General features: G+C 41.0%; 2 protein-coding genes across 4 annotated transcripts in view; one reads left to right on the top strand and one right to left on the bottom strand.

Annotated features, from left to right (window-relative positions):
• cacna1c (calcium channel, voltage-dependent, L type, alpha 1C subunit) overlaps positions 1-3,969 on the top strand; it is a 225,087-nt gene extending 221,118 nt beyond the window's left edge. For 2 of the 3 annotated variants that reach the window (XM_037760298.1, XM_037760296.1), the window contains one exon: positions 461-3,969. In XM_037760298.1, the coding sequence (XP_037616226.1) occupies positions 461-964 (504 nt within the window). In that variant the 3' untranslated portion in view covers positions 965-3,969. The remainder of the gene's footprint in view (positions 1-460) is intronic. The other variant, XM_037760297.1, reaches the window with a different exon arrangement.
• Positions 3,970-13,207: 9,238 nt separating this feature from the next.
• Positions 13,208-17,334, bottom strand: LOC119482620 (zinc finger protein 2 homolog). The gene is made up of 8 exons (XM_037760302.1): positions 17,217-17,334; positions 16,935-17,137; positions 16,242-16,352; positions 15,991-16,086; positions 15,723-15,833; positions 15,443-15,560; positions 15,051-15,251; positions 13,208-14,968 (listed from the first exon to the last, which is right to left on the bottom strand). The coding sequence occupies exons 1-8, from the start codon at positions 17,233-17,235 to the stop codon at positions 13,953-13,955; spliced, it is 1,875 nt and encodes a 624-aa protein (XP_037616230.1). The 5' UTR covers positions 17,236-17,334; the 3' UTR covers positions 13,208-13,952.
• Between the last annotated feature and the right edge of the window lie 16 nt (positions 17,335-17,350).

Below are 17,350 nucleotides of genomic sequence, written 5' to 3'. Positions count from 1 at the left end.
TCTAGGATGAAGTGATGAGATTTCAGTGGTCAAAGGTCACTGTGACCTCACATCTGTCTCATTCTCGTGAAAGCGATATCTCAGGAACGCCTTGAGGGAATTTCTTCAAATTTGGCAGAAACATCCACTTGGAATCAAGGATGAACTGATAAGAATTCGGTGGTCACTGTGACCTCACAAAACACGTTTATGACCATAACTCAAGAATTCATAAGCTAATTATGATAATTTCACACAAATGTCTAACAGGATAAAATGATGAAGTGATGACATTTTTGAGGCAGACGTGCAAACTGCAACTTGACTGGTTGGCGGAGGAATACAATCGCGACGTGGTAATTCTTCCTACTACATTAAAATTTACTTTTCTCTCCCGCTCCCTCCATTCCATCCCCTCATTTTTCCCCATCATCCTCCCTGCCTCTCCGCCCGTTCCCTTCTTACCCACTCCCCGCCCCAGGTGCTAATATCAGAGGGTTTGGGTCATTTCGCCCAGGATCCGTCGTTCATCGAGGTGACCAAAGCCGAGTTGGCCGACGCGTGCGACATGACCATCGAGGAGATGGAGCACGCCGCCAACAACATCCTCAACGGCAACACCGCAGCGAACGCCACATCCAGCACCTCCTCCACCTCCCAGCACAGCCCCAACGGCAACCTCCTCCCCTTCCACACAGCAGCAGCAGCAGCAGCAACGCACAGGGACCGAGCGGTCAGCGAGGGCGGGGAAGAAGCCGGGGGAAGCAGAGGCTCCGTCCACGAGCCGTCCTCGGTGGAGGAGCGGCAGGAGCTGCTAGCGGGGACGAGGGGACGAGAAGAGGAGGAGGAAGAGGCGGCAGGGACGGAGGAGGAGGAGGAGGAGGAGGAGGGGCAACGAAGAAGCTCGGTCGTGATTGGAGGAGCGCGGCAGAGGAACAGCGGGCTGTTGGAGGACGAGGATATGGAGTGCGTGACGAGTTTGTAGGAGTCGGAATTGACGGGTTCGATTGGCCAACTGGCCCCTCTGACATCATCAGAGACTGACGCTTGTCAGTGCTGGGTAACGGCGCCGCAGCTGGCTCTGTCTGTCCCCGCCCCTCTCACACACACACACACACTGTCTGCCTCTCTGCCAGACGTAAACCGCGCTGGACAATGGCGGCCAGTGACGCAACCGTAAACACACTCTGTTGGTGTTTGTAGTCAACACTATACTCTATACTATCTGAGTGCGTGCTTGTATGTATGTGTGTGTGTGTGTGTGTGTGTGTGTGTAAGTGTGTGTGTGTGTGGTCTATGATTTTCTCTATTTGTACGTGTGCGTGAGTGTGTGTCTGAGTGTGTCTCTAAAGTGCCTCACAGTTTTATCATGTCCTCAAAGTGTGAAGAGCAGAAAAGTAGAGACGAGGGGGAAAGTAGGGATGAAGGAAAGGTGGAAAGGAAACAACAGAAGTAAGGAAGTCCTTTTATGGGCTTCCTGCTTAGTCGACATAGTGTGTTTATTGTTTTCATTTCCTACGCCTACTTCGGTGTTGTGTTATTGTTGTTTGTCTGGCCGCCATGAAGCCAGGTAGGGGACGGCAGACCAGCTCGTGGGAGGGGGGGTCAGCTAAGGATTTAAATCTGACCGCACCCGCCTTGAGGTCAAAGGTCAACTCCTCCGTCTTGGTCCACTGATGATGAAGCGCTGTATTGAGTAAACGGGGGCGAGGAAAACCCTGTTTGAAATCTCATTTCTCTTCCTCTTCCAAAGCTAAAGGAACCTTGGAGCACAGCCCTGCCAGCCTGGGGGTGGGATTAAGGTGACACACCACCCTCAGCCAAAGGGGGGGGAAGGATTTGAGGGATGGACCAACAGCCACAACAGGGCTTCTGTAAGGGGGCCACGGGCAGAGAGAGACACTCTCTGGCCAACAGGAAGCGAGCCAGCTCTTTTATCCGCTGGTCCGCAGCGAGAGACAAAACTCACCTCGTCCGTCACCTCGATCTGGCTTCGCCTCCTCCGCCCGCTTTTCCTCGTTTGGCCACGCCCACTTCCTGCCCCAAAACAGGAAATGGGAGGAGCATTTTGGTGGCTAAGCAGAGACAGCGTGCCCCCCTTTTTCTGCCTCATACCTCGCCGTTCCTCACTCCTCCCTCTCTCCTTCCTCCCCTCCTCTTTGGTTACTCCGCCATCCCTCCTCCTCCTCCTCCTCCTCCATCGCTGGGTTTTTTGCTTTTTTTTTTCCAGCCACTCGGGAGGCGAGTGTGTCGAACAGGGCGACAGAGACGGAGGGTGGAGGAGAGAAACGGGAGTGACCGATTGAAAAGAGAACAGACTCTGGGCATGGATCTACAGAGGATCTGTCCGTCAATCAAAACCTCACTTCCTTCTCCGAGACCCTCCTCTTCCTCTCAGCGTGGAATCCTATTGGATTCGCTGCCACACACTCTCTCTCTCTCTCTCTACAGACCACGCCCACTATGTATTTAACAGTTCAATATTGTGCAAAACTGGCTAGCCATGACTATTTTTTGTTTTATATTCATGATGTTATCGGTTTAATTTATCCTTGATTTGTTTGCACAATCGGGGTGCTGGTCTTATAAATGTATTTTTTGCTCGGTTTATTTTAGGAGAATTTTAAGAGGTTTTAAGTATCGAAGCAGGGCGTAGTGTTTGCGTGCGAGTGTATAACTATATTTGTGCGTGCGGGGGTGTCTGCGTTTTAGTACAGGACGTATGTATGGGCGAATGCGTGTGAGATAGCGTGTGTATCTAAGAGGGGGGTCTTTCTCTCTTATCAGTATGCACCTTTTACAGATTGTATCTATTTATTTATTTATTTTTCCCAGAAGAGAAAAAAATGTGTGTGAGGATGTGTGTGTGTGTGCGTGCCTGTGTGTGTCCGAGTGGTTACTTATGTATTCTAAAAAGCTTATTTTAAGCCTAGACGGTAAATTAAGGTAGCATTACAAGTATGGTATCGTGTGTGTGAGGATGTGTGTGTGTGTGTGTGAGTGTGTGACAATGGGCCTCCTTAACACAGGGTTACCATGGACAGGCATGCTTCCAAAGCTTTGTGATTTCTTTAGCACGGTTTTTACTTTTTAGCCAAGCTGCAGAGTCTGAAGCCACTCTTTATCTTTGAAAAACTAGTCATCGCATAACTTTTTCTTTTCTTTCTCTGTTTAGAGGTTAATTAGGCGTAATTAGGTCTCCAGCGAGGTCAGAGTGACGGTTTACATTCGGTGATGAGTTTCGGCGTTGCAGCTTGGCCAGAAGGGAACAAGCCTTTTTTTGGGGGGCGATTGCTGCTTTTCTTCTTTACGGTGGATGGTTGCTCCGAACGGTAGAAGCACCAAATTCACACTGCCACATGAATGAACTGCGGGGATGGGGGGTGACGCCCTGATCGCTCGGCTGTAACACACCATAATCATCATCTTAATCGTAGTTTCAACTCCAAATGAACTATTAGGGCTGGTGTACAGATGCTGCAAGACTTCTGAATCACATCTCTCTTGTCTGAGGTCTGCTCATATATCACACAACATTATGATTTATCATCATTATTAGAAGTAAAAAACAGCTCCCTGTCTGTAATATCATTTACTGGTAAAAAATATACTACAGACAGGTAATTTACTGTCAATTGATAGGATGTGATAATTGTTTGGTTTTACGTGATAAATCATTGGATATAGATCAGAAAACTGTCCTGAAAAATGATCTCCTGGTTTTGTCTTTTCATTTTCTTCTAAAAGGCTTTTTAGGTAGCATGCTGACAACTTTTCACTGACACTTTCTCTATTATAGTTTTGGATTCTCTTGACATAAAGTACTGTATGACCACAGGATGCCATAGCCAGTTATGGACTTCAGTACATTACACAGGGCACAGGTCTCACCATGCTATTGCTATCTTCTCCAAAAAAAACAAAAAAAACATTCCTAACGTCAGTATCACATCCTCGGTGCCAATTGTCACATTTATTAAAACAACTTTATAGTATTTAAAACTGAGATGATTCAAGTCAGCTGTCTAAAAATGACATGTAACAACTTGTGTTAGCCACAATCCAGATGTGAAGTCTGCATCTGCAACCAGATTTCATAAGAAAGTCAATTTTATGTTCGGGGTTAGAGCATTAAAAACATAAACTCTCTTATTAGCTCTAAAGAAAATCCAAATATGTTGCAATCGATTTTTTAATCTCTAAAAATCTCACTTTAAAAGACATTGAACTCCCACTCAGAGACTCTATCACATGTCAACTTCTAGCCATTAGTTTCCACTTTACTTTACCATGAACTGCTGAGCTGTCATTTTCCTTTGTGTTAAGCAGAGCAGGTTGGTGGCAGGGAAGGGTATGCATGAACACACTGCCATACACTGCATCCTGTGCCAGTAACAGACTTCTGACATTATTATGCAAACTAAATGTGAATGTTGTTTTTTAGTGGCAGTGCTATATTGTTGTTTTGTGGTTACGGATCATACTGCAAACCCCGAAGAAGTCTGTGTTGTCAAAGGAATACCCTCCCTGACATTTAGTCTGTTTTTTCTTTTCCTTTTCCTCCTTTGGCCTCATAAAACATCTTCAGCATTTATTCCTTTCTTTCAGTTAATTCTAAAAGCACCTCATCGTATTGAAATAACTCGGTACCATAAGCTAACAGACTACTTTGCGGCTAGTGGCTCACATCAGTTTCAGTATAAGCTGCTTTTATTTTAGTCAAACGAAGTCTAAACGTTAGGAAAAGCAGATGTAGGTTCTGGTCGAGCATATTAATGAGTGGATTCAGAGTTTTAACCTTAAAGTTTGTGCTTTGTTTTTTTTGTTTCTCCACTTTGTTGGATCATCCCTGGTAAAGTTGATTTAACCCTGAATTTAAAAGACATAATGAGTTCTCCTCCTGGTTATTTAGGCTGATTTACTTGATCAACCTAATGTCTGTTGGGTCTAAATCCTCAATAATAAATGTAACCAGCAGGCACCTGAATTGTAAAGTAGTAGTTTTTGTATCCAAGCTGCTACAGAAGAGCCATCGAGTTCAGCCGATTTGACTGTTATCAAGCTATTCAATAGGTGTTATTGGTCGCTATGAGCACCATAGATGTGGGTCAATAGGGGCCTACTACACCTACTAGTAGGTTTTATCATCTATTCACATGGTAGATCACAGTAAGAAGGTATAACAGAAGAAGACAGCGACCTCTAGCAACTGTAGTAATTATGACAGGAGCAGAAGCGGAAGTCAGGCGCTGTAGTTTAGACAGCAGGTGATGGATGAAAACAAAAAACACAGCGAGACGACCGGAGTTTGCATCCAATGTGAAACCAAGTGTTAAGTTTCACTTCCACTTTTGAAACGTAGTTATTTTAAGCCAAAACACTATGTTTTTCCCTAAACTTAACTAAGTGGTTTTGTTGCCTAAACATAAAGAAGTTTTTGTTTGTGTTCAAAAGGCAACGTTTCATTCAGTTTTACGTGTTAAAACGCGTTGCTTTTAAGTTTCACTTTCACTTTTACAACGTAGTAGGCGTAGTAGGCCCCTACTGACCCACATCTATGGTGCTTACAGCGACTGATAACGCTAATTTAATGGCCTGATAACCAAATCGGGTGGCGAGTTTGTCTGCTTTCTACCAACCATTCTATCAGCCAGTATAGCAGCATCTGTGAATGTTACGCTCTCAAGGCAGTTTTGATATGAAACCATGAAATGAATGACAATGACAATGACAATTATCCAACTCAGAACCATTCATAGACTTGACTACGTTAGAAATAGGATGGGGAGATTTCCACAATCAGTTATCACAGCCTTAAGATGAATTCTCAATAGTCACACTCATAAATGTTCAGCATCACCTGCAGCTTTGAGGATAAAAGAACATAGGTCACGCTTGTGTTCCTAATAAATGTCCACTTATAGACACCCGTGTAGAGTAACCCTGTGTATCAGAAGTGCCAAACCGGGCGTATTTGTTGTGTCTGTTTAAAGGCTCTTTGGTTTCTAATGCTGGATGAGAGAGAGATTCAGAGGCCTGTGGTGCCCCCGTGTGGCGCGGAGCAGCATTGCAGTTTTTATGTTCCATATAGGTTAGAATGAAGTTGTTGTGTTGCAGTAAATGGTATGAGTGGGTGGCATCCTGCATCCCACAAGATATGCAAAAACAATGCAATAACTATGACTGTATACAAGGCTCCCGAAGTAAAAATATATTTGTGAAAGTGAAAGAAAAAAACAATATCATGTCAACGTATTTTGTTTCTGTTACATTTTGAAGTGGTTTCCACGCCAGAGAAACCTAACATACTTGAAATCAGGTACATTGCAGTGCAGTATAGTAAAAAGATGTATTTATTTATCTTTCTCGTGCCAGGGTGGTGGATCTGCATCCGCGGTCTAAAATGTTGTATTGAGATGTTGACGTGAAATTTGTTGTTTTAGCTTTAACGGCTTTAACATCCAGCCGGTGTAGCGCCAGAATGATTGAGCAGCAGAAACGACTAACTTCACCTCACCTGACTCAATGTGTGTTTGACTGCATCCCTTTCTCTCCTTTATTTCCAGTTGTTTTTTTTGGATCGAGCTACGTCAGTATTGCATGAGGTTCACATGTTGACATCGAGCGTGCCGGGTTCTGTTTCGTTTTGATCAGGTTAAGTATCATATCACGTTATGACAGTAGCTATTTCTATTTAGTGTACATATGATTCACGTCAGTATTCCTTCTTTAGATAAGAAGACAGCAGTGGACGGTGTTTTGGAAGGTGATTTTGCATATCTTGTGTCTTATGGGCTCATTTTCTGATTCTTAACCCCCCGTGAAGGACGGAGCTCGTGTTTATATGATTGTTGAAAGTTGAGAGAAAAAGCAAACTACAGTATTTTTACTCCCCCAGTGTAGATTGGTGTCACTACTTCTCTGCCTATATGTGTTGCCATAGTCTCCGTCTTCGACTTCTATCTTTTCCTCGTCTGACATGTGGAAGATGGACCAGTGGGAATAAGTTGTATGAAATGGACCAAATTACCTATAATAAGTCGTTTTTTTGCAAAACATAATGGTGGATTGAAGTTAAGGCTCGGGACAAGGACAAACACAGAGGCCGGAGCTACATAACACATACTCACTTTGATTGCTTACTTGCTAATATTCAAGCACAAAGTGAACAATATACATGTAAAACGTCGCACTGGACCTGTGCCCCAATTCCATACCACACACTAATTCTGAGCAGGTTTAAGGTATTTAGTGTGTTCACACTAAAGTGACGAAATAAAGTACAGGTATACTCGTAACATTAAAAGGAGAAGTTGATGCAGCAGAGGCCAAGATATCCTGACGTTAAGTCCCAAGTATGTGTCCAGCTACTAATAGACTGGACACTTCATTTCCCATAATTCAACAAATAACATTTCTGTCCATTTGTGATGTCACAAATATACAATATTTAGACCCTTTACACAGATTTAAACATTAATATTCTAAATGTGTCCCAGTTTATTCCTGGTTTAAGTGTATGTGAATGTCATCAGCTGACAGGAAGTACACATGGACCCAAGCTTTTGACTAGCAACGCAATTCTGTTGCAATTTCAGCACAATTCTGACGAAATGCGCTAAAACGGAACGTTTAAGACAGAGGGTAAATACAGGCATATTCAGGCAGACATTATGAGGAAAATAATGGGTTTTTTTTTTAACATTACAGCATGTAAACATGTTCTAGTAGAAACACAAAATATAAATATGATCCTGAAAATGAGCATAATATGGGACCTTTAAACTCCACGCCCTCTAAAACTAATTACAGAGGGTGGCGAGACAATTCCAGAAAAGTTGTTAGAATACAACTTGTCTTTGTGAAGTTCAATGATGAGTGTAATGTAAAGTCTTAAGTTTAATTGACATTGAACAGCATAGTATAAAATGGTTAAGTATGCTGATTTCTTGTACGCAAACTGCAAAAACATATACTATGAAGTAGGAATGCAAAACCGAAACCATAAAAAAAACAAGCCATTGACTTGTTGAACCGTTAAACCACGATTAAATACAGGCCTGCTAATTATTTAATGAGGTGCCAGAGACATAGAAGAGGCAATTATCTTTAACATAGGCCTACTTAACCATTAAGTAGCCTGCCTTATTTCATCTATATAATCAGTGTTATGGCTTCTATAATATATAAATATCATTTACTATCAATCAGTCTATCTATGTATATATTTTGGAAGTCAAACATATTGGAAATGGTTATGTTTTTCTTCTCCCTAATGTGCAAAACAAACTGAAACTACGACCCAAACCCGAACCATGGGCTTGTTGAACGTTTCGCTACTACTATAAAGTTTGAATATGTAGTTATATTGTATAGAAGTAGTGCGTAATATGGAATTGGAACACAGCATGAGTGTGTTTTGTTGTCCGCCCTACCAACAGCTGATAATCAGGAAAAGGCACAGGTGCAACTAATAACCTTAATCATGGCTTCTCTCCATGTCGGTGTTGCCAGTAAAAGCAGCGTGCATCAAACCACAGCTGTGGAGCTGGAACCACTAAATGGTACGTGGCCATTATTAATGATTTTAGTTATACCTGTTAGTCTATTGTGTTTATGTAACCGTGGCCTCACTGCAGATAGTTAGCAGCTGTGTATAAACCACACCCGTAAAAGGACGCAGTTCAGATTCAAGTCATTTCCTCAAAGTGAAAGCAAAGATGGAGAGAATAAATGTTTCTGGTAGACGGATGACAAGGTTTTATTTCATCATGTTTGGATTTCAGGGCGGTCTAAGTTGGTGAATAATATATCCCAGTAATGTTTTATGTGCATGGGGATATAGAAAGTATTGGTCCTATGTGAATGATAATATCTTTTGTCTCACCACTAGCCAATGATTGTATATTTTTATACACCATATACCATATTATAGCAAGAAATCTATATAATAAATATATAATATTTAATCACCCGAATGTTAAGAGGAAGGAAAAGGCAGAAGGACACTTATTTGGGAATGTAGTTAGTGGTTATGAAAACGTGTTGTATAAGCCTATATATATAAGAAGTTATTGAACTAAGTCCCCACTTTACTGACCAAAAGGAACCAGCAGGGAATAATGTAGTTGTAACATGCGTTTCAGCTGATGAACACAACAGGCTTGGATGATTCCCAGACGAATATGGCTTCATTTAAACATCATTAGCTGCATAACCAAATGACATAATTAACTACAGCTCTGAGACCCGTTGAGATCTATCCATTACCAGTGATGTGTAGGAGGCTCTTTGTTCAGCTGTTAAAGACACTAGGGAGCAGAAATGAATGCGGTTCACTATAGCCAAATGTCACAATTTGACATTGAAATTTGAAGCAACCGAGATCTGACATCTAACATGCGTTTTGTTTTGTTGTTTCGTAAAGTGAGTAACCTATACCAGCAGCCTGTCAGCGCAGGTCAAAGTCTGGACATTTTTCCTATTGTAGCACCGAGAGACCTCTCTCATCTCTCTTTCAATAGTCCTGCATCAGCGATACACACACATATACACACTGTAAGCATTATTAAAGCTATTAAAGACATCAAACCAAAAAGAAATCCACCTATCAAGGACTAGATCTCTCTATGCTTTGAGCCATAAAAAAACATGTAGCTTCTATTTTTTTCTTCCAAGAAAGGAATTAGAGGACTTGAACTATATAATATGTGTAGAGAGATGCAGGGATGAGAGCAAAGAAGTTCAGCAGGCTGACCAACTAAATGATTTTGTGGGTTTACGCAGCAATGAAAGAAACATGTTAGTCTGGAAGAGAAACTTTTATGCCAGATTTGATGTAAAAAATGTTGAATTTGTAGTCTGCATCTTGTCAGAAAGGGCGATAAGCAACTATTTAGTGTTTGTGTGGAAGAGCTGCTGTACATGACAAGGATACATTTCAAGCTGCTCAGTATTAAGAAAAAGATGTCATCCAACATGCTTTAACAAAAAATAGTATTTTACACCATTTACAAAGTATTGGAGCTGTGTTCATCCTAAACTCAACACAGATATGTGCTACTTTACCAGAGAGAGTTGAGGCTGTAAAGCAGGAGTTCTTCTTCCTCATGTAGGATCAACCATCAATTGCGACAGACGCACGTTATATTTTCTTGTAAACCGAATTGTTTGATCCTGACAAAAAAAAAGATATTTTAAGAGGACTATTTTCAATATAGATTTTATTTTCCCTTTTTTTTTTTTAGGTAAACATCAGCATAGCCTAGCATAGGAAATCTAATTAAATCATAAATTCATGAATTTTCAGGAGAAACGAGAGGATCGTCTCTTTGTTTTTCTCTTGTACAGATGTTATTTTGACATCGATGCTGATGTGGGAAATGGAACAGAAAGAGAAAGAAGGAATATAGTATAAAGTTTATATTGCAATTATCTTCTATTTTAGATATTATATATATATAGAAAAACTAAATGATATGATATTGAATGATAGTTTGGAGCTGGACTTTTGCAGAGGAATCAAAACAAATGCAAATGCCCTGATCAGGTTCAGACGTGCCGTGCTGTTAAACACGTGCTGGCATTTTCTTTTACGGGAACCCAGAGGGCAAACGTTTGAATGTTTCCATTTTAGGTTTACAAATCATTATCGATAAGTTTCCTTTGTGAGATAGTTAGCCTTTGGCTGTGTGTGTTGCCAGTGCAGAAGCAGGAGTTTAGGGAGTACTTTAATACTTTTTAGGATTTAGACACCTGATGGATCAATTGTGAATCTTGATTTATTGTCAAGAAATTAGGCATCGGGTTGGGAGATTATCTTTAAAAGGATTTTTTACATGACACATTCAATTTGTATCCTGCTAAATTTAAATAATTAGAAAGTTATTGTATTGATTTTCAGTGTCAAAACCTCGATCAGTATTGAAAGAACCGTCTGCATATATTGTGCTGCACTGGCTCACACTGTAGTAACACTCACAGACGCATGTAAAGTCTTCACCGATCAGCTGAATTTGATTTGTTCACTCGAGATTGTGGTTGAGGAACCTTTTTTCCTGGGCTGGTGAGCCCTAAAAACGAACCAAATAGCTGATATTTTGCTTGCCTAATAGATTTAGAAATAACATAGTTGGATAAAAAGTCACCCATAATAATAATGTGTAGCAGCACCTGAACATGTATCTAGGACGACTGTTAGTGTTGGAAGGATCTCGTGTTTATCACTCATTCATCACTCTCTTATTGCTATTCATACACTTTAAAACAATAACACACCATAAAGGAGATCCCTGTTTGCACATATTAAAATATCTGAGATTGCTCTTTAGTGTTGATGGAGAATGATTTCATCCTTTGAATGTAGGACGCAGTGATGCTCGTATCTGGAAAACCCACATTAAGTATTAAGACTACTGGTTTATGTTTGGATATTTTCAGCAGCCCTTAATGGAAAGGAAATCTCAGTTTTGACCACCACAGACGTAAAAAAACATCTGATTCTAACTCTTTGCCGACACACAGGATCTCTACAAACTTTGATTCCGAGTTGTTTCGTCACACTTGACCACAAAGAGTTAGAAAGGTCTTGTATGGCTGTGTGTGTAAATGCAGCTTTAATGAATGAGTTGGCCCCATCTGAGAGCAGCATCATGTATCAGTGTTTTCTTCGCCTCTTTAACAGCATGCAGGCGTTAACTAAATTGTTTTGAACCCAGGCAGCAGCGTGGCCTTTAAGCCAGCCTGATGATCCATATACAGCAGTGTTTGAACGAAGGCTTTTCTGTCCCTTATTTACTGGGTAAATGCCATGGCTATGTGGCTGTGTTCTCCACTGGTCAGTAGTGTCTTATGAGTCTTAGTCCACTACTCATGCAAAGTGTTGAAGGGCCTTTTGACAGGATTGAGCTGTTTGTTTGTTTTTGTCGTTTTCTGTCAGAGAGAAGTCTGTTGTTATCATTTTGTACGGAGCGAGGCGTTCACACGGAGACCAATTTGTTGTAATATTAGTAGTGACGCTACTGTTAAATGTAGTATTTAATAACAGCACTATTTATGGTCAAAAAAATGAACTAGAGTGTGTTATTGTACTTGCGGTAGCTTTGGAGGCAGGTGGTCATTTTGTAACTGTTCTTTAACATAAGCCACTCCCCCCCTCGACTGCGAGGGATTTCATTGGTTCTGAGGTTGCTAAGTGACACCGGCCCAACATCATTTGGTTTCCTCGGTTACCATTTGTCTCCTCGGTGAGGACTGCATGGTCTCACAGTTGGACACTTTTTTTCTTCTTCTTCTTCTTCCTCTCTTTCTTTTTTCTAACGGAGCGTTTTTTTTTTTTTGTTTGTTCATTCACTTCATTTTACATTTTAGAAAGGGAAAGAATACAAATGAAATAAATCAGAATATTAATTCAATCACTTTTTCTACTCCTATTTTCAATAAAAAGTGAAACGAAAAAACCAAACAAAAAGTTGATTTGTAAATAAGTAATGTACAGTTTGTATCTGTAACTTGTCAGTCTGTCATTGGTGACAGAGTCTGTCTTGCTTATAACGCACGCTACCAGTAAATAAAAAAAGGAAAAAGTATATTTAGACTGTATGGTCCCTTGAAAGCAAGTTTTAAATTAATATCTGATGTATATTCCTGTAACATTGCATTTTTATCTGAGGAATGATGTTATTAAAAAATTGCAAATAAATTGCATTTCCTACAGCTGTGTTTTTCACTTCCCTTTCACGCTTTGTATTTCAGGTCTTTTTCATCACACTGTATCTGGGTAGACCAGTGCTGATACTCGACTATCAAGGTACTTTAACCTGCCATTGCATTTATATTTTCCAAATAACTGTGATCAACACAGGATTTTAAAGACTGAAACATAAATCGTACATCAAAGTTAATTGTCTTGTTCACCATCACAGCTTCTCTGATGTACAAATTAATGTGTGTGAGAGTATTAACAATTATTTTGCTCAATATTTAACAGTGGTGGAAGAAGTATTCATATATTTTACTTCAGTAAAAGTAGCAATACTACAGTGGAAATACAGTATATCATGTATTAATTGATTTATATGCTGTAATATCTAAATCTGCAAAGTAACTAAAGCTGTCAAATACATGTTATGGAGTAAAAAGTACAAAATGTGCCTCCAAAATGTAGTGGAGTGAAAGTATAGAGTAACATAAAATGGAAATACTCAAGTAAAGTACAAGTACCCAGTGGTGGAAGAAGTATTCAGATCTTTTACTTGAGTAAAAGTAGCAATAATACAGAATACAAATACAAGTAGAGTTACAAGTAAAAGTCTGCATTTTGTTACTTAAGTAACACAAATATTAGCATTAAAATATACTATAAAATATACTACAATGTACTTGTACCAAAAGTATAAGTACTCATTATGCAGGATATTGATGCATTCATGTGTTCATCACTTTAATGTTGCAGCTGGTAACGGTGGAGCTCATTTAACTACATTATATACTGCTGGGTTAGCTTAAATTATAACAATATTATAACCTATTAGTGTACTTATATTTTGTATCACTAATCTAAATTTGCAAAGTAAGTAAAGCTTTTAAAATAAGTAGTGGAGTAAACGGTACAAGATTTCCCTCTGAGATGTAGTGGAGTAGAAGTAGAAAGTAGCAGAAAATGGAAATACTCAGGTAAAGTACAACAAGTACTTCAAAGTTGTACTTAAGTACAGTACTTAGTTACATTCCACCACTGCAATTTAATATGACTTGTGATTCTCAGGCGAAGTTAGTGGTGCAGAATTTGGAGAAAAAGCAAAAAGGTGACACAAAGTAGGAGCCTAAAACAAAACAATGACATCAGTACTGCTGCTAAAATGTAGTAACTGATTACACAATAAACAACTGTGAAGTGTTTTATGAACATGAATGTTTAGGTAGGATATTATTTATGGCTACATTCTGCTTTCTAACAACGTGTCTTAATAAAACTACGTGTCAGGTTTGTGAGTCGCCAAGTGTCTTTTCAGATTCCCCTGCTGGGAGAACTCTTTCTCACAGTTCGGACACTTGAACGGTTTCACCCCGTTGTGGCTGAGCGTGTGTCTCTTCAGGCAGTTCAGCGTGAGGAAGCGCTTCGGACACTGCGAGCACAGGTACGGACGCTCCCCCGTGTGAGAGCGCGTGTGGACGCTCAGGTGACTCTTGCTGGAGAAGCCCTTCCCGCAGTGCGTGCAGGTGTACGGCATCTCGCCCGTGTGGGACCGAGTGTGCAGCAGCAGCTCCCCGGAGGACAAAAACGACTTCCCGCACAACGTGCACAAGTAGTTCTTCTCCCCTTTGTGCATCTGCATGTGTCTCGTAATTCCCGCTTTGCTGAAGTTCTTCCCGCAGATGGTGCACAGGTTGGCGGGGCCTTCGTGCAGGCGTTCGTGCTGCTTGAGCGAATAGTTGCACAGGAATCCCTTGTTACACTGGCCGCAGACGAATATCCGTCCTCTCTTGTGGAGCCTCTGGTGCTGGTAATAACCCGACGCGCTGGCGAATCCCTTCTCGCACTGGATGCAGCAGTAAGGGAAGCTGTGGAGCTTCATGTGAGTCTTCAGCTGATTTGGAAGTTCAAAAACCTTTTCGCACATCAGGCATTTGGTTTCATCCTCTGTGAAGTTTTTGTTGACGGCTCGCGTGCTCAGGAACCTTTTGTCTTCCCCCGTGGGCTCCTTCAGTCTGTGTCCTTCCTTGTTTTCCAAGTTGTCCTTCTTCTGCTTAACACCGCTGCCTTTTTGTTTGTGTTTCCTCTTTTTCTCCGAGTTGCCTTCTACTTTCTTCTTTTCACTGTTCAAGTCTTTACTTTCCTGCTGAGCCTTTGCTCTGGCTTTCCTCACAAATATTTTTTTCTGAGTGGGAACTCTTACGTGGTGCTCACTCGTGATGTGCTCCTTTACCTTCCTCTTTACGCGGTGAGCGAATGAACACTGAGGGCAGATGAACAAACGCGACAGAGGACCTGAAAGCATGAAAAACAGCAAGTTAGTAAAATAAGATTTTGGACCATTTCTGTTCTGTTACTACAACTGGTTCTGCCGAACCTGATTCCCTTTTTGGCAACGAGTCATCTGCAGTGATGTCTGAGCTTTGACTCGAGTCTTCTTCTAAATCTTCCAATGCCTCTTCCTCAATGTCATCATCATCATCGTCCTCACTGTAAGGCTCAATGAACCTCACTACTCCGGTTTGAGCAGGGAGCGCCAGAGTGGACAAAAGGATGTCATCCTCGCTGCTGGAAGGAGCTGCAGTAAAGGAAGGCATTTAACATTTTACACATTAGAGTCATGAAAGTAAATTCCTAGAGGTTGCATTTTTTAATCAAAGAATGAAAACAAGAAAGCAAGGAAGGAAACAAACAAGAAAAAAAACAGCCTTTTCGAACCGTAAACTACAAACAAAGCTCTGTTCCTCTTGTCTTTTCTGTTCAACTTACCAGTGCTGAGAGTCCCCAGCTGTCTGTGATGAAGGAGCAGACTCTTCAGGGAAAAGGGTTCAGACAGATGCAGTCCAAATTCTTCAGACACAGATGTTTCAGGGAGCCACGCTGCTGTCTGAGACACAGAGAGAAGACCACAGAGATGCAGGTTGGCAAGGTAAACAATAATCATACTGTACACTTGCAGACCTCAAAGCAAAATCACAAAAAGAAGAAAAATCTAGAGACGTTGTTTGATGTAGTGGCTCAAAATGTACACGACGAAAAACAAGAGTACCTGTTGCAGGTCTGGTACGGGCAGCAGCTGCTCCAGCCTGGACAGGAACTCAGACACCAGCTGCTGCAGTCTTTGGTCGTAGTTAGAGCCGTAGTTTGTAGGAAAAACCTCCTTTGGAAACAGCCAACACATGAGTGCTGTAAAAGGTTGATGAATCTCTGGATTTTATGCCACTGTGACTAAAGAATAGCTCATAAAACGTCCTTAAAAAGCTGATGAACATCCCTTTGATCTTTAAGAGATATGTATTTATCACAGAGAGACTCACTTGGAAGAAGAACTCCTTTTCAAAAGGAATATTCAAAAGGTTTTGAACTAGGCTGGCAAAGTTGGTGTAAGAGGTCTTCAGTATATCACTGCTGGCCTGTCAAGAAGTGGACAACGAGAAAAATGTTTCAACAATAATGGCATTGCAGATAAATGAATTGTGGAGCTGAGGACGATGAGAAGATTTCTATGTGTGTTCTCCATGTTTTTGTGTGTATGGAACAGCTCTGAATTTTCTTTAAAAAAACTCACCATCTGATCAGTGGAGCTCAGTTCGGCGCTGCAGGCGTGGATTTTATCCAGGTGGCTCTGGATGGTCTGCAGGTTGGCGACGCCGTCACCACGACACAGCTCCAGAACCAGCTGCAACAAGGCAAAAGGTGGGAGACAAGTAACTCCAGATGAAATGACAACAGCAGGGAAAACACGGATTTTATATTTAATAGAGAGGGCATCAGTATGTTGAAATGTCCATGAATCAGAATTGTGTTTATTGCCAGGTGTAAGAGGTATACACTAGGAATTTGCTTTGGTTTTGTTGGTGCAAATAAGCAGTATAATAACAAAGAATAGATAAAAACGTTAGAATAAAATAAGAATTAAAAAAATTGAAATTCTACCAATATACAATATAAGCAATAAACAAAAATAAACATGATATAAACAGATAGTGCTGATCTTTCCTGCCCTCCTCAAGGTCCTTGAAGTGTACAGCTCCAATAATAAGACACATACTAACATAAAACTACAAAAACAAAGTCATAAATAACTGAGTAAAAGTAAATAGGTGTTTGTCATGATTTTCCTCCACTAAAAAAATGTCAAATGTGTCCCTTGTGAAGCCACTGAGGGGAAACAGGTACAGTGAAAGGCAATGACAGCACCACCTTGGCACATTCAGGTGTAATGAATGAGAAGAAGGATCACAGTAGAGTAGTTCCTCACCCTTGCTCTGAGGCCCAGGATGAGCTGAGCTGTCTGACTGGGACTCAGCAGCTCTGGGACTATCTCTGTCGCCAGACTGATGAAGTCCACCAGCTTGTCATACTGCATCACACTGTGCTGCTGCACCACCTGCCACATGAAGGCAGACATCAGTCTCACTGGAGGGACCAGCAGATGGAAGGAGGCTGGAGGGAGAGGACAACCTGCAAGAGTAGCTGTATTAGTTGGTTAAATGTCTGGCTACGTATACTAGCAGATACCTAGATGAATAATTATCCAAACCTTTGCTTTTCCACGCCATTTCTTAAGTTTAAAACCGTCTAAACAAAGAATAAAACACCATTTCTTTACATTCATCTGGCAGAGCAGCGACATACACTCATAACTTCCGAGTTAAACGGATGTTGTGAAAAGTG

The sequence above is a fragment of the Sebastes umbrosus genome, chromosome 23 (genome assembly GCF_015220745.1).
Source record: "Sebastes umbrosus isolate fSebUmb1 chromosome 23, fSebUmb1.pri, whole genome shotgun sequence".
NCBI classification, from domain to species: Eukaryota; Metazoa; Chordata; class Actinopteri; order Perciformes; family Sebastidae; genus Sebastes; species Sebastes umbrosus.
Note: the sequence above shows the minus strand (reverse complement) of the source record. Positions and strands in the feature narration are given on the sequence as shown.